At 47.6% G+C, this 22,652-nt stretch overlaps 1 protein-coding gene across 1 annotated transcript in view; it reads right to left on the bottom strand.

Annotated features, from left to right (window-relative positions):
• The window catches only part of LOC138786367 (receptor-type tyrosine-protein phosphatase epsilon-like), a 105,964-nt gene that overhangs the window by 60,370 nt on the left and 22,942 nt on the right, over positions 1-22,652 (bottom strand). The window contains exons 2-9 of the mRNA XM_069963346.1: positions 17,748-17,927; positions 16,898-17,161; positions 16,642-16,739; positions 14,330-14,519; positions 7,285-7,363; positions 3,366-3,609; positions 2,935-2,971; positions 1,239-1,347 (exon numbers count right to left, since the gene is read on the bottom strand). Coding sequence (XP_069819447.1) covers positions 1,239-1,347; positions 2,935-2,971; positions 3,366-3,609; positions 7,285-7,363; positions 14,330-14,519; positions 16,642-16,739; positions 16,898-17,161; positions 17,748-17,898 — 1,172 coding nt within the window. The 5' untranslated portion in view covers positions 17,899-17,927. The remainder of the gene's footprint in view (positions 1-1,238; positions 1,348-2,934; positions 2,972-3,365; positions 3,610-7,284; positions 7,364-14,329; positions 14,520-16,641; positions 16,740-16,897; positions 17,162-17,747; positions 17,928-22,652) is intronic.

Raw genomic sequence — 22,652 nt, 5'->3', positions numbered from 1 at the left:
ATGTTTTCTTTCAAATCAACTGGTCCCAGCAAGTACCAGAGGTTTGTAATTTACTTCTATTACATAATCTCCAGTCTTCCAGTACTTATCAGCTGCTGTATGTCCTGCAGGAAGTGGCGTATTCTCTCCAGTCTGACACACTGCTCTCTGCTGCCACCTCTGTCCATGTCAGGAACTGTCCAGAGCAGCAGAGGTTTTCTATGGGGATTTGCTGCTGCTCTGGACAGTTCCTGACATGGACAGAGGTGGCAGCAGAGAGCACTGTGTCAGAATGGAGAGAATACACCACTTCCTGCAGGACATACAGCACCTGATAAGTATTGGAGGACTGGAGATTTTTTTAAGAGAAGTAAATTACAGATCTATATAACTTTCTGACAGCAGCTGAATTGAATTTTTGTGGTTATTTGACAGATGATCCAGGATAAGGATTGAGGCCTTATGGGGCTCCCTGGGGTACAGAGGTTTGGGAGTGTCTTATTGTATAGATAAGGTTTTTAGGTTAAATAATATATGTAATACATTTTTAAATCATTTTTGGAGATATTTTTTCGAATTTTCTAATCTATATTATATAATAATCCTGATATCCTGCAGTTCTCATTCTCACCACTGGGGCTAAAACTAAGCTGAGACTTCCTGCTGTGTCTGTGGTGATAAGAGGAGACTGCAGTAAAGTGATCTGTGCAGCATTGCAGCATCATGTGACACCAGTAAATAGAGGAGACAATTGCAGCTCCCTGTGGAATGACCTCATCACAGAGCGCTCAGTAATGTCTCACATTCATCTCAAGGGGACAGAGTCGCTTGGAGCCTCATGACGGCACGGATCCCTCATAGAAATCAATGGAATCCATGTTACAATTTTAGCAGATCCACAAAAAAATAGACACAGATTGCGAAACGGACGCACAGATCACGGACAGTTTTTCCCGGATCACGGAGCTCGCGAGCGGACGTCATCCACGGACCTTAAAAATCACAGTGTGAGTGAGGCCTAACAGAGTAGTGTGAGTATATAGGGCAAATCTATATAGAGATATAATGCAAGGGTTCCTGACTGTGGGTGCGGGGGGGGGGGGGATAGAGGAACTCCACAGACCGGCCGCCCTCCTGCCAGACATGATGGGGGTTGTAGTTCTACATCAGCGGCAGGTCCTGAGATAAAATGGGTGAGAATCAAAAGAATAATAGAAAACCTTCATTGTTTAAGGAAGAAGAATATAGAAATCACAAACCGGTAGACTCCAGTCCTCCATAACACCAGCAGGACGGATAAAATCAGGAAAAGAACGGCCACCGATCCCGCAATCACGAAGGCCACGCTGCTGCTGCCGGGATCTGTAACTGATGAAGAGAGGAGGATCAGCGCTCCCAGGGACCTGTACACAATACCCCCCTCCATGGTCCAGGACCCGGCGGCCGAGTTTACTCAGCGTCTTATTCTACATATAGAAGGTGGGCGGAGTCACATGAGTTTTTTCACCCATTCTTCTAAATATTGCCGAAAGTACGTCTCCTAAGGAACCACGCCCCTTTCTCCTAATCACTATTCTGAGACCACACCCACTTTTCAGCAGCAGTTTTCTTAGACCACACCCACTTTTCCCCATCAGTTTTGAGACCACACCCACTTTTCTTCTCACTCTTTGGGGACCACGTCATCTTTTCAGACACCACGCCCACTTTCCTATATTACTTTCAGACACCACGCCCACTTTCCTATATTACTTTCAGACACCACACCCACTTTCCTATATTACTTTCTGCTAACCACACCCACTTCAGACAACACGCCCCCTTTCCAATAATACTTTCTGCTGACCACACCCACTTTTCACACACCATGCCCACTTTCCTATATTACTTTCTGGTGACCACACCCACTTTTCAGAGACCACCCCCACTTTCCCATATTACTTTCTGGTGACCACACCCACTTTTCAGACACCACGCCCACTTTCCTATATTACTTTATGGTGACCACACCCACTTTTCAGAGACCACCCCCACTTTCCCATATTACTTTATGGTGACCACACCCACTTTTCAGACACCACGCCCACTTCCCCATATTACTTTATGGTGACCACACCCACTTTTCAGACACCACACCAACTTTCCTATATTACTTTCTGGTGACCACACCCACTTTTCAGACACCACCCCCACTTTCCCATATTACTTTCTGGTGACCACACCCACTTTTCAGACACCACCCCCACTTCCCCATATTACTTTCTGGTGACCACACCCACTTTTCAGACACCACCCCCACTTCCCCATATTACTTTATGGTGACCACACCCACTTTTCAGACACCACCCCCACTTTCCTATATTACTTTATGGTGACCACACCCACTTTTCAGAGACCACCCCCACTTTCCCATATTACTTTATGGTGACCACACCCACTTTTCAGACACCACGCCCACTTCCCCATATTACTTTATGGTGACCACACCCACTTTTCAGACACCACCCCCACTTCCCCATATTACTTTCTGGTGACCACACCCACTTTTCAGACACCACCCCCACTTCCCCATATTACTTTATGGTGACCACACCCACTTTTCAGACACCACCCCCACTTCCCCATATTACTTTCTGGTGACCACACCCACTTTTCAGACACCACACTCACTTTTTTCATCACTTTTGCAAATTTGGAATTGAAATTATTTTAGCCTAAACTTTCCCACCAACCCCTCAATGACCCCCATACACATTATAAGGCTTTCCTGCTGCAGGTACTCTGTAGGTGGGACTCCACACCCCGGTCATGTGACAGCAGAGACCCGCCCCTGCAGAACAACTTCCTATTGTAGCTGTGTAGTTAGTAGTTTATACACATTATATACATTTCCCTTCTACAACCTATGACTGGCGATGGGTCAGGTGCAGGAATACGATGGCGGGAAGTACTTACCTTTAAAGACGCCTAAATACGCACACGATGACTTTACCTTCAAAGCACAAAATAGAGAAATCAATAAAAAAAAAACCCAGATATTAAACAGGTGAAAAGTATTACATCATTAGGTGTCAGACAGTTACACAGATTTATAATTTCCAGTGTTCCAGTACTTATCAGCTGCTGTATGTCATGCAGGAAGTGGTGTATTCTCTCCAGTGTGACACAGTGCTCTCTGCTGCCACCTCTGTCCATGTCAGGAACTGTCCAGAGCAGGAGAGGATGGCAGCAGAGAGCACTGTGTCACACTGGAGAGAATACACCACTGCCTGTAGAACATACAGCAGCTGATAAGTACTGGAACACTGGAGGTTTTTCTTTTTATTATAGAAGTAATCGTACAGTTTTTCCCTCTGGAGTACCCCTTTAACCATTTGAGGTCATACCTGCTGCCACCTGCTGGTAATCCGCACGTATACTGAGTACTTGAGGTTGGGGATGAGAGGAGCGTTGATGAAGTCTCCATATTGCTTCCCATCCCCCAGGGTTATGGGCTCGGTCATGTTGTGTGCAGGGAGGAGCACCGCAGTGTAGTTAGCGGTCAGGCTGGAGTTATACGGAGTGCGGGGGGCTTGTAGACAGTCACTGGTGTTACTCTCCCCTTCAGTGAAGACGATGATTTCATAATGACTGTGTGGAGAAAGAAGTTATGTCAGTAATCTACAATGGGTGCCATACAGGCCTAAGAGAGTGCGTGACAAGAGAGTGCGAGAAAAGAGAGTGCGTGACAAGAGAGTGCGAGAAAAGAGAGTGCGAGACAAGAGAGTGCGAGACAAGAGAGTGCGAGACAAGAGAGTGCGAGAAAAGAGAGTGCGTGACAAGAGAGTGCGAGACAAGAGAGTGCGAGACAAGAGAGTGCGTGACAAGAGAGTGCGAGAAAAGAGAGTGCGTGACAAGAGAGTGCGAGAAAAGAGAGTGCGTGACAAGAGAGTGCGTGACAAGAGAGTGCGAGACAAGAGAGTGCGAGACAAGAGAGTGCGAGACAAGAGAGTGCGAGACAAGAGAGTGCGAGAAAAGAGAGTGCGAGACAAGAGAGTGCGAGAAAAGAGAGTGCGTGACAAGAGAGTGCGAGACAAGAGAGTGCGAGACAAGAGAGTGCGTGACAAGAGAGTGCGAGACAAGAGAGTGCGTGACAAGAGAGTGCGTGACAAGAGAGTGCGCGACAAGAGAGTGCGAGAAAAGAGAGTGCGCGACAAGAGAGTGCGAGAAAAGAGAGTGCGTGAAAACAGTGTGCGTGACAACAGTGTGCGTGACAAGAGAGTGCGTGACAAGAGAGTGCGAGACAAGAGAGTGCGAGACAAGAGAGTGCGTGACAAGAGAGTGCGAGACAAGAGAGTGCGAGACAAGAGAGTGCGAGAAAAGAGAGTGCGTGACAAGAGAGTGCGTGAAAAGAGAGTGCGAGACAAGAGAGTGCGTGACAAGAGAGTGCGTGAAAAGAGAGTGCGTGACAAGAGAGTGCGAGAAAAGAGAGTGCGTGACAAGAGAGTGCGTGACAAGAGAGTGCGTGACAAGAGAGTGCGTGACGAGAGTGCGTGACGAGAGTGCGTGACAAGAGAGTGCGTGACAAGAGAGTGCGCGACAAGAGAGTGCGTGACGAGAGTGCGTGACAAGAGAGTGCGTGACAAGAGAGTGCGCGACAAGAGAGTGCGTGACAAGAGAGTGCGCGACAAGAGAGTGCGCGACAAGAGAGTGCGTGACAAGAGAGTGCGTGACAAGAGAGTGCGCGACAAGAGAGTGCGTGACAAGAGAGTGCGCGACAAGAGAGTGCGCGACAAGAGAGTGCGTGACAAGAGAGTGCGTGACAAGAAAGTGCGTGACAAGAGAGTGCGTGACAAGAGAGTGCGTGAAAAGAGAGTGCGTGACAAGAGAGTGCGTGACAAGAGAGTGCGTGACAAGAGAGTGCGTGAAAAGAGAGTGCGTGACAAGAGAGTGCGAGACAAGAAAGTGCGTGACAAGAGAGTGCGTGAAAAGAGAGTGCGTGACAAGAGAGTGCGTGACAAGTGAGTGCGTGAAAAGAGAGTGCGTGACAAGAGAGTGCGTGAAAAGAGAGTGCGAGACAAGAGAGTGCGAGAAAAGAGAGTGCGAGAAAAGAGAGTGCGTGACAAGAGAGTGCGTGACAAGAGAGTGCGTGACAAGAGAGTGCGTGACAAGAGAGTGCGTGACAAGAGAGTGCGCGAAAAGAGAGTGCATAAAAGCCTTAAGGCCTTGGTACATGTATACACTATAGAGAGTCCTGCCCCTCCCCGCACAGTGATTGGCAGCTCTACATGTATACACTATAGAGAGTCCTGCCCCTCCCCACAGTGATTGGCAGCTCTACATGTCTACACTATAGAGAGTCCTGCCCCTCCCCGCTCAGTGATTGGCAGCTCTACATGTATACACTATAGAGAGTCCTGCCCCTCCCTGCACAGTGATTGGCAGCTCTACATGTATACACTATAGAGAGTCCTGCCCCTCCCTGCACAGTGATTGGCAGCTCTACATGTATACACTATAGAGAGTCCTGCCCCTCCCCACACAGTGATTGTCTGCTCTACATGTATACACTATATAGAGTCCTGCCCCTCCCCGCACAGTGATTGGCAGCTCTACATGTATACACTATAGAGAGTCCTGCCCCTCCCCGCACAGTGATTGTCTGCTCTACATGTATACACTATAGAGAGTCCTGCCCCTCCGCGCACAGTGATTGGCAGCTCTACATGTATACACTATAGAGAGTCCTGCCCCTTCCCACACAGTGATTGGCAGCTCTACATGTATACACTATAGAGAGTCCTGCCCCTCCCCACACAGTGATTGGCAGCTCTACATGTATACACTATAGAGAGTCCTGCCCCTCCCCACACAGTGATTGGCAGCTCTACATGTATACACTATAGAGTCCTGCCCCTCCCCACACAGTGATTGGCAGCTCTACATGTATACACTATAGAGAGTCCTGCCCCTCCCCCGCACACAATGATTGGCTGCTCTACATGTGTACACTATAGAGTCCTGCCCCTCCCTGCACAGTGATTGGCAGCTCTACATGTATACACTATAGAGAGTCCTGCCCCTCCCCGCACAGTGATTGGCAGCTCTACATGTATACACTATAGAGAGTCCTGCCCCTCCCCACACAGTGATTGTCTGCTCTACATGTATACACTATAGAGAGTCCTGCCCCTCCCCCGCACACAGTGATTGGCAGCTCTACATGTATACACTATAGAGAGTCCTGCCCCTCCCCGCACAGTGATTGGCAGCTCTACATGTATACACTATAGAGAGTCCTGCCCCTCCCCGCACAGTGATTGGCAGCTCTACATGTATACACTATAGAGAGTCCTGCCCCTCCCCACACAGTGATTGGCAGCTCTACATGTATACACTATACAGTCCTGCCCCTCCCTGCACAGTGATTGGCAGCTCTACATGTATACACTATAGAGAGTCCTGCCCCTCCGCACAGTGATTGTCTGCTCTACATGTATACACTATAGAGAGTCCTGCCCCTCCCCCGCACACAATGATTGGCAGCTCTACATGTATACACTATAGAGAGTCCTGCCCCTCCCCCGCACACAATGATTGGCAGCTCTACATGTATACACTATAGAGAGTCCTGCTCCTCCACACACAGTGATTGGCAGCTCTACATGTATACACTATAGAGAGTCCTGCCCCTCCCCACAGTGATTGGCAGCTCTACATGTATACACTATAGAGAGTCCTGCCCCTCCCCCGCACACAGTGATTGGCAGCTCTACATGTATACACTATAGAGAGTCCTGCTCCTCCACACACAGTGATTGGCAGCTCTACATGTATATACTATAGAGAGTCCTGCCCCTCCCCACACAGTGATTGGCAGCTCTACATGTATACACTATAGAGAGTCCTGCCCCTCCCCACACAGTGATTGGCAGCTCTACATGTATACACTATAGAGAGTCCTGCCCCTCCCCACACAGTGATTGGCAGCTCTACATGTATACACTATAGAGAGTCCTGCCCCTCCCCACACAGTGATTGGCAGCTCTACATGTATATACTATAGAGAGTCCTGCCCCTCCCTGCACAGTGATTGGCAGCTCTACATGTATACACTATAGAGAGTCCTGCCCCTCCGCACAGTGATTGTCTGCTCTACATGTATACACTATAGAGAGTCCTGCCCCTCCCCCGCACACAATGATTGGCAGCTCTACATGTATACACTATAGAGAGTCCTGCCCCTCCCCGCACAGTGATTGGCAGCTATCCCTCCCCCTCTCTGATCAGGGACATGGCTTCATTGATCTGTTTTGTGAGTCTGACCTGATGGGTCCATTATCATCAGACACCGGGAGAAGCCGCACTGTGTAACCGTCCATTACAGCGCCGGGAATCGGGGGGTCTGCGGAGAGAAATAATAGTCACTCTATATGTGGTGACCCCCCGTGTGGAGGAGCGGCCGGTCACTTGCCAGATGGTTAGTCGCCAGTCTTGTGGTGGTTGGCCGAGATATACTGTAGCTGTGCCCGGGGGTATGTTGCTGTGACGCCAGTGCCGGTTGGGCACACAGGTATGGTGACACATCTGCTTTTAGTTTAGTGGGCCGGTTGTACCTTGTTCCCCTGTGGACAGTAACCTGCCGAGCTGTTGCAGGGTCCCTTGGGTAATTATTACGGTGGTCCGGAGTGGAGTAATGACCTACCCAGACTACTGGCACTGCCACCCACAGAGAGGGGAGATGACCCAAGGAAGTGTGTGTGCTGTCGGTGCTTAGCGAGGAATCACAGAGTCACTTTATCATAAATATAATCTTGTCTACTCAGAAGATACGTGAGGTGACAGCAGATCATACAGCTTTGCCTGGATACAATACTTTACACTTGATAAGGCCCCATTCACACGTCCGTGTCAGTTTTTACTGTCAGGAAATCCTGATCAGGAGACCTCAAATGTCATCAGGAAAGTATCAGGATTTCCTGACAGTAATCCGTTTTTACCATCAGGAAATCATCAGGAAAAACCTTCAGGATTTCCTGATGAGTAAAAAAAAAAGTGTTTCCAACAGGGGCATGATGAGAGTTGTACTTCTGCAACCTGGATGGCCACAGGCTGCAGAAGTACAACTCCCATCATGGCCTGTTAGCAGGACATGGTGGGAGTTTTAGTATTGGGGGGGACAGGGCTGTGTATCTCACCTGTCGGCGGCGGAAGAACAGCGGCGGCAGCTGGTGGGAGTCCCGGGCGGGCGGGTGCAAGCTGCTGCGGACTCGGAGAGGGGGGGGGGGGGAACAGAGGTCGGGGTGGCGGCGGGGTGATGCGATGCGGCGCGGTCATCGGGCGGCGGCGGCGGGATGATGCAATGCGGCGGGGTGATGCGATGCGGCGGGGTGATGCGATGCGGCGGCGGGGTCAGCGGGCGGCGGCGTGATGCGATACGGCGCGGGGTCATCGGGCGGCGGCGGCGGGGTGAAGCGATGCGGCGCTACCGGGCGGCGGCAGCTGATGTCCGGGTGCAGGGATCCCTTGGGTGGTGGCGGCGCGGCGTTCGGGCAGCGGGGGTGCCGGCGGGCTGTCAATCATCCGGAATCACGGGCACTTTCCTGATGTACATCAGGAAAGTGCCCGTGATTCCGGCGCCCCCATAGCCTTCTATGGGGGCGTCCGGGCCGGAATTCCGGACAAAAATAGGACATGTCCTATTTTTTCCGGATATATTTTCCGGAACGGACACCCTTCCGGAAAAATCCGGAAGGGTGTCCGTGACCAATTAAAGTCTATGGGTCCGGAAATCCGTCCGGATTTCCTGATAGGAAATCGGGATGGTTTTTCCGGACGTGTGAAGGGGGCCTAAGATACTTAATACTTTAGGATCCAGACATGTACTGAGAGTAGAGAGAGTGGTACAGTCGTCCTGGCTGAGTTGTGTGCTGAGAGGTATGAAAGAGGATCAGGAGAGTAGACAGGAGAATATCGAGAGAGTCCCAACCCAAGTAGTACTGTGCTCTGCCAGAACTTCACAGGTAGAAACAGAAGAATACTTGAAAGTCGAGCGAGAATACTTGTGCCTGTGTTTTGACTCTTTTTGATCGGGTGACCCGTCCTAGAGGGTAACACAAGCCCCAGACCTTGTTACCTGGGATGAGCAAAGTGGTCAGAGTTCTCTGATTTCACCATCACTGCGAGATAGAGTGCATAGGCTTCTAGCAACTTTGCTCTATCCGGATCAGTTCCTTTACTTCTGTGTGGATACTGTACTGCACTGTGTCTCTCCTGGGTGTGTCTCTCGTGGGTTGAGATGATCTCTCACTTGTCCTCTCTAGTGGAAGCTTAACACTGCATAGTGTTGAGTGAACTTACTTGAAGAAACTGAAGGTTACATGTGCCTGGATCTGCTTCTAGACTGCACACTGAGACTGGGGACCTGGCAGGGGCCAGAGCCCAACTGGACCGATGTAGAGAGCGTTCTAGCTCGTGTCCTTCCTCTACAGAGTCTAAAGACAAAAGACACTACACTTCCTCTACCCATGTGACTTCCTTCCTACAGCCCCTGTAAGGTGTGCTGTGAGTGGGTGAGGAGAGTGTATGTGTGAAGTAAAGAGAGAGATGATAGGATAGAAGAAGAAAATCCTCTCATTGGTGAACAGATCCATGTGACATACAAATAAACAATAACCCCTTAGGTACTTCAGCTGTGCAATAACTGAATACACACACTTGCAGTAGCGACATCTTGTGGCGAAACTCTGGTACTACTACATCACCACTTACACTGAAAAAGTACAGGCTTTTATGAAGGATGTAACTAATAGCAACACCCGTGGCACCACATATACAGCAGATGAAACTATATATAACAGATGAAACTATATATACAGCAGATTACACAATATATACAGCAGATGACACTATATATATATACACAGCAGATGAGTCTATATATACAGCAGATGACATTATATACATAAATATGTTGGGTAATATGTTATAGTAAGATTCTCCTTGTTGCCCATAGAAACCAATCACATTTTAGCTTTCATTTACCACAGCAATATGAGGCATAAAAGCTGATCTGTGATTGGTTGCTATGGGCAACACTGTGTGACAGGGAGAAGGAAGCTGAATTACTGTGTGACAGGGAGAAGGAGGAGGCCATACTGTGTGACAGGGAGAAGGCAGCCATCTTGTGAGCAGGAGCAGCTCTCTAGCGCAGGTAAGAAGAGAATGACCATTATTACCATTACTATTATTATTATAGTTGTCATTCATCCTATGTTGCTCAATGAGTTCCCATATACTGCACTCTCACCATCACTACCCCTGCTGTGGCATCTGTTTCATCCCAGCTCTGCTGCATTCATACATCTCATTACTTTATCATGTGACCTCTGATTATCCTGAGCAGAGCTATGAAAATATCCCCAGAATACCCCTTTAGGGTGCGTTCACACCTACAGGATCTGCAGCAAATTTGATGCTGTGTTCAGTTATTTAAATGAAATCTGCTGCAGATCCTGTAGGTGTGAACGCACCATTTAAAGGGATTATTCCAACCTCATCATGCAGGAGGTTCTGCTGGCGGTGTGATCCGGTGTCATGGCGTCCCCGCCATCAGTAAGCCATGTCGATGGTTTTTATGCTGAATGAATGATGATGATGAAGACTTTATCAGGGTGAGTGCGCTCTCTATTCCCTTTTTGTATATTTAAGTAAAGTAACTTGCATCCCTGCACTGTTTTTCTCCCCATGGATCTAATCACCTGTTTTTCTTAGTTAGGGGTTGACCAGTTTATAGTATTGTTTAGTGTACAGTATTAGTAAGTGTACTCACTGTATATACTGGCAGCAGGTCCCTATGCGCCTCATTTAACTAAAATCAGATTCCCCTTCTTCAGGCCCTGCTCTGTGGCGAGTCTGTCCATAAGATGGCTGACATGGAGGAGCATGTGACCATGCCCCACCCCCAGTGTCCACCACTGTGCCTGTATATGCCTATGGTGGACAAGGTGGGGGGGGAGATGGTCACATGGTCCTTCATGTCAGCCATCTTATAGACTGACTCACCACAGAGCAGGACAGCACAGCCTGGAGAAGAGGTGTCTGATTTTAGCTTTATGAGGTACACAGGGAGCTGCTGTAATGTGAATACCCTTACTTAGGGCCCTATTCCACCGGACGATTATCGTTTGCATAATCTTTAACGATTAACAATCTCAAACAACCGCTATTGCGAAAGACCTGAAAACATTCACTCACTTCCATGGAACGATAATCATTACTTACGATCAAAATTGCGATCGTTTCTTATTCGCTATTGCCTTCGTATCTATTGCGAACGACCGAACGATGTCTTATTCAATGTGAACGATTTGCGAACGAGCAACGATAAAAATAGGTCCAGGTCTTATAAAGCGATCAACGATTTCTCGTTCGGTCGTTAATTGTTAACTGCATTTCAACCGAACGATTATCGTTTAGATTCGAACGATTCAACGATAATCTGAACGATAATCGTCCGGTGGAATAGGGCCCTTATACTACACACAAGACAGTTTTATTGTAAAGTGGCCAATCCCTGTGACCCTGCTGCTGCCATGTAACACTGCACACACTTTCCCACAATCCCTCTAGCTTGTAGGCTCAGAGGAGTCCACCTGCCAGTACTTCCTGTAGTTTTTAACTGAATTGAGCATGCCCGACCACCTTTATGGGTCGTAACATCAGGTTAACATAACAATGCAGACACACTGGTGATGAGTACATCTATAGCTCTCATACAGGACAATGCATTGGCTGCTGTTTGTCATCTGGGTGGTCGTTTTTGAATTTTTTATTTCTAAAAAATCTTTCTACAAACGTCTTTCCACTAGGAACCTTTGTCTTAGGGTACCTGCTGGGAAATTTGTGCCTAAATATATTGGTCCTTACTGCATCACCGAAGTAATCCATCCCGTCTCTTTCAGACTGCAACCACCAAGCTCTATGTGTATTCACAATCTCTTCTGTAAAAAGTATACAACCCTATGATATCTTCAGTACCACCTGTACCCAGTGTTGTTAAAAGAGATCCTGAATTTGAGGTGGAGAGGATATTGGATTCCAGCTATGTCCATAATTCCCTCCAATATCTTTTCCATTGGAATGGTTTTGGCCTGAAGGAGCACACTTGGGCCTCTGAAAAATACATCCACGCTCCACCTCAGACTATTCCATCTGCATAACCCTTCCAAACCTGGTTCATCAAGTGAGGGTCCGGTGGCCCCGTTTGACCCCGGCCTGTTAACTACCCCGTATATGTAAGTTTGTCTTGTCCTCGTTCTGTGTTATCACCTTACTGCGAGTAGGGACGGTCTCTGTGGTTTTCCGCAGTCTCCTAGAACTATTGAGGCAAGTAGAGACCATCTCTGTGGTTGTCTGCAGTTGCATAGGACTGTTGAGTCAAGTAGGGACCATCTCCATGGTTGTCCATAGGCTCCTAGGACTGTTGAGGCTAGTAGGGACTGTCTCTGTGGTTGTCCGCAGTCACCTAGGACTGTTGAGGCAAGTAGGAACCATCTCCGTGGTTGTCCGCACTCATCTAGGACTGTTGAGGCAAGTAGGGACAGTCTCTATGGTTGTCTGCAGTCATCTAGGACTGTTGAGGTAAGTAGACAGGGTCATCAGATGGAACCACATTAGGGATCACTGTCTGTGTCCTTCCCCGCCCTCTCTCAGGCTATACCCCACCTACAGTGTCACTATCAATGCCGGCTTACTATTGCTGGACACTAATACCTGATGCTTCAGACATCGAGTACAAATTAAAATCAGCAGCAAAACACTTTTGTTTCTGTGGAACTAATTCTCTAGTTTTTAAGGAAGCAAAACTTTTAAGGAAACAAAGCTCTATTATAGTTTTCTCCAGGATTTGCCGGACTTCTTAAACCCAACAATATCTTAACACAGACGTCATTCTGACGTGATCCTATGTTATCCCTTGGTTTGAGCACTGTCCCTGTATCTATTCTGCAGGTGATTGGGTATTTTGTGCATATAGCAGTGCCTTGCCTGTTATGATGCAGACCCACGTAATAGGGCCCTATTACACCAACAGATTATCTGACAGATTTTTTTAAGCCAAAGGCAGGAATGGATATGGAAAAAGGAGAAATATTAGTCTTTTATTACCTGTTTTCCACTGTAATTATCATGCTTGATAAAGCTCTATACTGCAATCTCTTCTCTTTCTTCTCCTGATTTTCTGCAATTAATACAGCTTGAACCACTTTGCATTCAGACTCCGTTCAAACTGTGTTTTTAAAGAGAGTGACAGGTGTGCCAAGTATGTTTGGATTTGATCAGATTTTTTTTTTTTTTAGAAATTATGTTCAAAGACCAAAACTTTCCCCATAGAAATGAATGGCGGAATGTTCAGAAATTCAAATCACCCAGCACAGCAGTAACCAGCCAATCATAGCACATATGCAAATAGCTGAAATGTAGCAGCCAATAGAAACTCACAGCTCCTTCACCCAACGCCTGACAACATCCACGCAGTCACATGTCCCCTATTGGCCAATAGAAGATGGTGGCTCCTTACGATGTTACCTCACTGACATAAATACAGATTTCCACGATATTGTCATGGTAACTGAGAAGTTTTCTTTACTTTACTGCTGTGGATGTCACTGTTAAAGAGAAATCGACGATTCTTCTTCTCGCGCCTATTATGGTAATGAGCGCCGCCGGGTCCGAAGTCCAGCCTTCTCCCCGCCTCCAACACTTGATTGACGCCGGGTCCTCTTCCTCCTCGTCTTCTTTCTTTTCGCCGAATCCCGTTCAGGCGCCGTGACGCTCCGCAGCTTCACTGTTTACTGCGCGTGCGCCGATTGTCTCGAACACGTATCCTGTTTACCGCGCAGGTGCAGAAGAGGTGACGGCGCCTGCGCGGGAATTCGTCAGAAGACTGAAGACGTCAATCAAGTTCCAGGAGGCGTGGATGGGCGGGGACGAGAAGAGGACCTCATGAATAAGTTGGACTCGTCCGTCGTTTCCTATGGACGTTGGACTCATCTCAGCTCATTACCATAATGGACAGGAGAAGAAGAATCGGCGATTTCTCCGTGTCAACAACGGGATCCGGGACGGGACGGGACCGGGAGCGATGTGGTAAGTATATTGACCTTTATGTCACTGTATGTCAGTTTCTGCCGGGGGCCACGGGGTGAATGGTTCCCTTTAAACTAACAAATACTAAACACAGTGAATCATTCCCTAGTCCTGAAAGACCATTTACTCAGTGTGAACATAACCGTACATATTGTATCACTATCAAAACATAATTTTACTCTGTTAGGGAACAGAATAAGAAGTCAGTGGATTTGGTTATTACCTCCAATCGGGGTGTCCATGGTGGTAACGTTATACTCGCCACCCCCCACAGATGTGAATCCTCGGACACGGAACGTGTAGTTGGTTCCGGGCTGCAGATGGGTCTTGTATTGGGTAACATTGGGAGGGAACCATTCTGTTATATTCATATAGAAGGAAGAATTGTAATCTCTGCCGGCCACCATGTTCAGCTGGAGGAAACAGAAGGCATCAAAGTCACATCCTACAGACTGGTATTATAGGTAACACGTGAAGGACACAGGGGTATAAAGTGTGAGGTAAGCTAGTTTGGGCCAGAGAGTGTCACAATGTGGTGTGTGCTCGACCGGTCACTTGCTAAGTGGTAACTTTTGTCGCCACTTCTGTGGTGGTTGGTTGGAGTATAGCTCAGCCAGATGGTATACTGTTGTGATGCCAGTGCCGGATGGGCACACAGGTATGGGGGCACACCTTATTTTAGTTTAGGAAGGCGAGCTATACCCTTTCCCTGTGGTCAGTAACCTGCCGGGCTGTTAGGGGGTCCCTTGGGTACTTATCACGGTGGCCTGGAGTGGAGCTGTGACCCACCCGGACTATCGGTAACGCCACCCACAGGAAGGGAAGATGACCCAAGGATGTGGTATCCACTGTGTAGGTGCCGGAACAATAACACTGGTCAACAGCCAAAAAGGTTCCGACATGAAAACAGTTGAGGGCGCTGAGATCGAAAATGATGTTAAAATTTTGAAATTGGCTGTAATTTTCAAGATATAGACACACTTTCTATACTTCTCACAGCCTGTGATACAATACTAGGAAAAGTTTGCATCATCAGTATTGCATCATCAACTGATATATTGCATCATCTTAGAATGACCAATAGTTATGGTATAAGGCTAGGTTCACACAGCGTTTTTGCTATCCGTGTTTTTCATCCGTTTTTTTGCGAAAAAAACAGATGAATTTGTGTGCATCCGTTTTGATCTGCTTTTCCATTGACTTCCATTATAAAAAAAAAACGGATCCTTTTTTTTTTAACGGACACAAAAGTAGTGTCAACACTGCTTCTTCGTACTACTCAGCACACTGCTCAGTCGACACAACTATATCCTACACTGCACTTTTTCTACAGATCAGGTTGCTGTATTGTCAAGTATTTATCTGGAACTATTGTCCAGTGTGTTATCAAGTGCTTCATCCAGAAAACCTCCTACTGTTAAGTAGAATCTATATGAGCTGCTGCACATTTGCAGCTCCAAGTAAACCAAACTTCTTTACATTAAAGAGACTCTGATTTCTCACTAACCACCGACACAGCACACACCGCAACCTTGGGACACTTTCCCTTTCTATGGGTGGCGGTTCCGATAGTCCGGGAGGGTCACTACACCACTCTGGCCACTCGTGATCACTCTAACCCAAGGGACCCGGTAGCAGCCTGGCAGGACACTGACCACAGAGGAAAAGGGTACAACCGGCCTTGTCAAATAAAAGCAGGCGTACCATCACACCTGTGTGCCCCCCAGGCACTGGCGTCACAAAGTAACATCCTAAGGTCTGGCTGTATCTCGGCCAACCACCACCGGCGTGGAGTCACACCTAACCACCTAGCAAGTGACCGGCCCTTTCTCCAATATAACACCACACCGGGGGCTCACCACACTGCTTTCAAGAAAAGGGTGTCTCCCATATACTTGTGCTCTGCTCAACAACTAGACTAAGACTACAGAGGGTAGCTCTGGAGTGGGGACCTGGCAAAGCCAGGCAAAGATGGTCCACGATGGGGACCAACTTTTCTTTCTTGCTCTCTGCTCAGTAACGTAGCTAAGACAGACTAGGAGTGGGTGTATGCTTCCTCTCATCATGTGACAACTTCCTACAGGTGATGCAACAATCCCTGTGAGTGGTGGAGAAGAAAAGCATAGAAGACAGGAGTTCAGAGATAGGCAGAGAGAAAGAGAAGGTCCTCATTAGTGTACAGATCACAAAAAACAATAACATTTTGGTTACCTGCAGCTGTGCAAAACATAAGTACCGTTACATACAATAGCGACATCTTGTGGCAAAACTTAGGTACTGCTTCATCACCACAGTTTAGACTTTTTGAGAAGGGTGTAACCATAAGCAACACCTGTAGTAGGACACCACAACAATAGTTTGTTCCTGCTGCAGTATATTTCAGACCCATCTTAAGGATGTTATGCAAAGGATTCTTCTTCTTCTTACAAGTCTTACAATCCTCCTGGTGATGTCTGGCTAGTGCCTAAAGATGGGTGGGGCACTTATTTCAAAGTCGCCCTGTAGCCAAAATGGTTTAGAAACTGCCCTGGTTACCTCATATCCAGTGATCTTCCCCCGGTTATCAGACAGCTTCCAGGATAGTGTACCGTCCTCCATGCTGGGCGTCTGCACTATGTCCGGAGCTGCAGGGACTGTGGGTAAGGAGGGGGAAGAAGAGGACGACAATGGAGAACACCGACTATATACACAGGATGTATCATTATTTATATATATATATATATACACACACACACACACACACACACACACTCCTATTATATACTTATACACATACACAGCAGGGTCTCACCTGCTTCCCTAGTGGTGATGGATAATGTCTGCAGAGTGACATATGTCCTATCATGCTGATGTCTGATGATGATGTCATATTGTGTATTTGGCTGCAGGTTGGAGAAGGTCGCAGCTGTTCCATAGTCACATCCTTTATAGACCCGTCCATGGTAGATACAGGAGGATATATAGGATGTGCTGGTGTCCTGGCACTGATCCGGGGTGCACACTATAGTCACACGGACACTGGTAGACGTCACCTCTAGGTTCTTTACTTTAACTTCTAATAATAACAAAAAAAAAATAGAGGAATATTTTTTATTCCAAAATACATTTTATTTTAACAATTTATAGAAAAATGTAACCTTTTTTATACATAAATAGTAATCCCCGATCCATGTGTGTGACCTGCGCCCCCCGGACCCCCAATATGGAACAATGAAACAATGAGCAGGTGACACAGGTATATAGATGAGTGTGAGAAGGTGACACAAGTATATAGATTATAGATGAGTGTAAGTAGGTGACAGCTATATAGATAAGTGTGAGCATGTGAAACAGGTATATAGATGACAGATGACACAGGTATATAGATGACAGGTGACACAGGTACTGTATATAGAAGACAGGTGACACAGGTATATAGATGACAGGTGACACAGGTATATAGGTGACACAGGTATATAGATGACAGGTGACACAGGTATATAGATGACAGATGACACAGGTATATAGATGACAGGTGACACAGGTACTGTATATAGAAGACAGGTGACACAGGTATATAGATGACAGGTGACACAGGTATATAGATGACAGGTGACACAGGTATATAGATGACCGGTGACACTGGGTGGGGTTGTACTCACCTATACAGACAGCAGGAGGCGTCCAGACACTCCGGGTTCCATTATCCTTACACTGTATTGTGGTAGATGAGGGATAATATCCGGGATTACACTGTAATGTGATTGTCTCATCCGGGTAATAATAATCACTGTATGGCCGGACGTTCTTCATGTTACTTATGGACGGTCTCTTACATTGTTCTGCAGAATACAGGTAATAGGTCAGTCATGTTACTGTAATATACAGGAGCATCAGCGGCGTCTGAACTCATCACCATAGGTCAGGGTGGAGGGTCCTAAGCAAAGTCCTATAGGGACAGTGTTTGTATATCCAGGACGCTTCACATCAGGCAGAGGACGGCACATATACAGAGGATACAGGAATGATGGAGAGTCTATGGCTGTAGCCTCCGCAGTATGGAGAGTCTATGGCTGGAGCCTCCACAGTATGGAGAGTCTATGGCTGAAGCCTCCACAGTATGGAGAGTCTATGGCTGTAGCCCCCACAGTATGGAGAGTCTATGGCTGTAGCCTCCTCGGTATGGAGAGTCTATGGCTGGAGCCTCCACAGTATGGAGAGTCTATGGCTGTAGCCTCCTCGGTATGGAGAGTCTATGGCTGGAGCCTCCACAGTATGGAGAGTCTATGGCTGAAGCCTCCACAGTATGGAGAGTCTATGGCTGGAGCCTCCTCAGTATGGAGAGTCTATGGCTGGAGCCCCCACAGTATGGAGAGTCTATGGCTGGAGCCTCCACAGTATGGAGAGTCTATGGCTGGAGCCTCCACAGTATGGAGAGTCTATGGCTGAAGCCTCCACAGTATGGAGAGTCTATGGCTGGAGCCTCCTCAGTATGGAGAGTCTATGGCTGGAGCCCCCACAGTATGGAGAGTCTATGGCTGGAGCCTCCACAGTATGGAGAGTCTATGGCTGGAGCCTCCACAGTATGGAGAGTCTATGGCTGGAGCCTCCACAGTATGGAGAGTCTATGGCTGGAGCCTCTACAGTATGGAGAGTCTGTGGCTGGAGCCTCCACAGTATGGAGAGTCTATGGCTGGAGCCTCCACAGTATGGAGAGTCTATGGCTGGAGCCTCCACAGTATGGAGAGTCTATGGCTGGAGCCCCCACAGTATGGAGAGTCTATGGCTGGAGCCTCCACAGTATGGAGAGTCTATGGCTGGAGCCTCCACAGTATGGAGAGTCTATGGCTGGAGCCTCCACAGTATAGAGAGTCTATGGCTGTAGCCTCCACAGTATAGAGAGTCTATGGCTGTAGCCTCCACAGTATAGAGAGTCTATGGCTGTAGCCTCCACAGTATGGAGAGTCTATGGCTGGAGCCTCCACAGTATGGAGAGTCTATGGCTGGAGCCTCCACAGTATAGAGAGTCTATGGCTGTAGCCTCCTCGGTATGGAGAGTCTATGGCTGGAGCCTCCTCAGTATGGAAAGTCTATGGCTGGAGTCCCCATAGTATGGAGAGTCTATGGCTGGAGCCTCCACAGTATGGAGAGTCTATGGCTGGAGCCCCCACAGTATGGAGAGTCTATGGCTGGAGCCTCCACAGTATGGAGAGTCTATGGCTGGAGCCTCCACAGTATGGAGAGTCTATGGCTGGAGCCTCCACAGTATGGAGAGCCTATGGCTGGAGCCTCCACACTATGGAGAGTCTATGGCTGGAGCTTCCTTAGTATGGAGAGTGTATGGCTGGAGCCTCCACAGTATGGAGAGTGTATGGCTGGAGCCTCCATTGTGTCTGTTATGGGCTGAGGAGCTGACACCTCTAGGACTCGACAGGCTGGACAGGAGGAGGTAATGCCGTCCATTGTTTGCTGTGGATATCGGTAGTGTCCCACCATCACTGAGAGCCTATATACATATGTATGTATGGTATATACACAGTATGCTGTAAATAGGGGGTGGTGCTACAGAATAGATTGGGGGTTTGGAGGTGGTGGGCTATTTTATGAAGTCACAGGGGATACACTATCAGAAGCACAACCAGTTCATTGTGGACTTGCTCGAGCTAGTCGTCACTAGCAACGTCTTTATGTTTAGTGGGAGGGCCTTCCTCCAGCACAGTGGTGCACCGCAAAGGGGTGTCCCTGTGCCACCACTTATTATTAGGGTGGTGGAAGGAACGTCTGGTGTCTGGTGACAGTGATAACATCTACCAAACCCACATACCTTTCTGGTCACAATATATCGATGACGTTTTGCTGGTGTGGACTGGCTTGAGGGAAGAATTTCAGGACTTTATGAAATGGTTGAATAACAATCCCATTGGGTTGAAATTTACAAGTGAAATTCATAGACATACAATCAATTTCCTTGATGTGAAAATCCTTAAATATCCTGATCAGTCCCTAAGTACAACAATATTCAGAAAAAGCACTGCAACAAATAGTTTGTTGCGGTGGGAAAGCTGGCATCCCCAAGTGCCAGCTTGTACGCCCGAGGTGCAATTGTTCATCGCGCTTAGAAACTGAGAAAAAAAGGGGTTGAAAAGGCGTTTTCAAGAAAGGGGATACCCCATTAATGTTATCAACCACGCTATGTCGGTAGCATCTAGCACACATAAGGCTGAATTGTTGACCCCAAGAAAAAAATATGTAAAAAATGAAACAGTGACGGTTATAGGCACACAAAGAAGTACGAGCAATTCTGAATAAATATTGGGACATCTTACGTATGGACCCCACTCTCAAGGAAGTATTATCACCGTACCTGGCGATTACTTATGGCAAGGGGAGAAGTATTGGAGAAAGGGTGATCCATAGTCATTTTGTCCGAAAGCAAAATCAAACATGGCTTCCAAAGCCACCAAATGGGCGCTTTCCGCATGGCTCCTGTTCTGTCCTGTGAATTTTTTCAGAAAACCAAAAAGTTCTCCTCGGCGGTAACAGGTGAATTGAGATAAGAGATTTCATAGGTTGACGCACACAGGGGGTAGTATACAAAGCAAGATGCTCCTGCCCACGTGACTAGAGATAAGCAAATACGATTCGATCGAGATGGTATTCGATGGAATATTGCGGTATTCGAAAGATTCAAATTTAATCGATTAGTGTGACGAATACGCAGGAAACATTGGAAATCCCTCCCATCGCAGTTGGCGCTTTTTTTAATCCAATCACCATGCAGGGAGGCCGTGAGGGACCCTGGGAGTAAGCACACAGCGCCAAAACGGCGTCTACCCTCATTGGATGGCTGAACCACATGACCTCGAATCTTAAATACTTGGCTCCCTCCTCTCGACCACAGATGAGCTTTCAACCTAGTCAGGGAGAGATCTTGGAGCAGGGAGAGATCTTGGAGCAGGGAGAGATCTTGGAGCAGGGAGAGATCTTGGAGCAGGGAGAGATCTTGGAGCAGGGAGAGATCGGTGTTAGTAGGTTTGGTCAGGCAGGATTACTACACAACCCAGAAGCCCTTTTCAGGGCGAAGATCCAGCGAAAAAGTCATCTCTGCATCCAAAGCTTCTCAGTGCTAAGAAATAGGTGATATAACAGCAGCAGCATCAGGTGTATTCATTCCAGGACCCTGTGTGTACAAGTGACCTATAGTGTCCCTGGTGTAGCCCACTAAGGGCACCTGATATATACTGTTCCAGTAGCCCACTAAGAGCCCCTGATATATACTGTTCCAGTAGCCCAGTAAGGGCACCTGATATATACTGTTCCAGTAGCCCACTAAGGGCCCCTGATATATATACTGTTCCAGTAGCCCAGTAAGGGCACCTGATATATACTGTTCCTGTAGACCAGTAAGGGCACCTGATATATACTGTTCCAGTAGCCCACTAAGAGCCCCTGATATATACTGTTCCAGTAGCCCAGTAAGGGCACCTGATATATACTGTTCCAGTAGCCCACTAAGGGCCCCTGATATATATACTGTTCCAGTAGCCCAGTAAGGGCACCTGATATATACTGTTCCTGTAGCCCACTAAGGGCACCTGATATATACTGTTCCAGTAGCCCAGTAAGGGCACCTGATATATACTGTTCCAGTAGCCCAGTAAGGGCACCTGATATATACTGTTCCAGTAGCCCAGTAAGGGCACCTGATATATACTGTTCCAGTAGCCCAGTAAGGGCACCTGATATATACTGTTCCAGTAGCCCAGTAAGGGCACCTGATATATACTGTTCCAGTAGCCCAGTAAGGGCACCTGATATATACTGTTCCAGTAGCCCAGTAAGGGCACCTGATATATACTGTTCCTGTAGCCCACTAAGGGCACCTGATATATACTGTTCCAGTAGCCCACTAAGGGCACCTGATATATACTGTTCCAGTAGCCCACTAAGGGCACCTGATATATACTGTTCCAGTAGCCCACTAAGGACACCTGATATATACTGTTCCAGTAGCCCAGTAAGGGCACGTTATACATACTGTTCCAGTAGCCCAGTAAGGGCACCTGATATATACTGTTCCAGTAGCCCAGTAAGGGCACCTGATATATACTGTTCCAGTAGCCCAGTAAGGGCACCTGATATATACTGTTCCAGTAGCCCAGTAAGGGCACCTGATATATACTGTTCCAGTAGCCCAGTAAGGGCACCTGATATATACTGTTCCAGTAGCCCACTAAGGGCACCTGATATATACTGTTCCAGTAGCCCAGTAAGGGCACCTGATATATACTGTTCCAGTAGCCCACTAAGGGCACCTGATATATACTGTTCTAGTAGCCCACTAAGGGCCCCTGATATATACTGTTCTAGTAGCCCACTAAGGACACCTGATATATACTGTTCCAGTAGCCCACTAAGGGCACGTTATACATACTGTTCCAGTAGCCCACTAAGGGCACCTGATACATACTGTTCCAGTAGCCCACTAAGGGCACCTGATATATACTGTTCCAGTAGCCCACTAAGAGCACCTGATATATACTGTTCCAGTAGCCCACTAAGGGCAC

The sequence above is a fragment of the Dendropsophus ebraccatus genome, chromosome 3, assembly GCF_027789765.1.
Source record: "Dendropsophus ebraccatus isolate aDenEbr1 chromosome 3, aDenEbr1.pat, whole genome shotgun sequence".
NCBI lineage: Eukaryota > Metazoa > Chordata > Amphibia > Anura > Hylidae > Dendropsophus > Dendropsophus ebraccatus.
The sequence above is the reverse complement of the archived record's forward strand: the minus strand, read 5'-3'. Positions and strand labels throughout refer to the sequence as shown.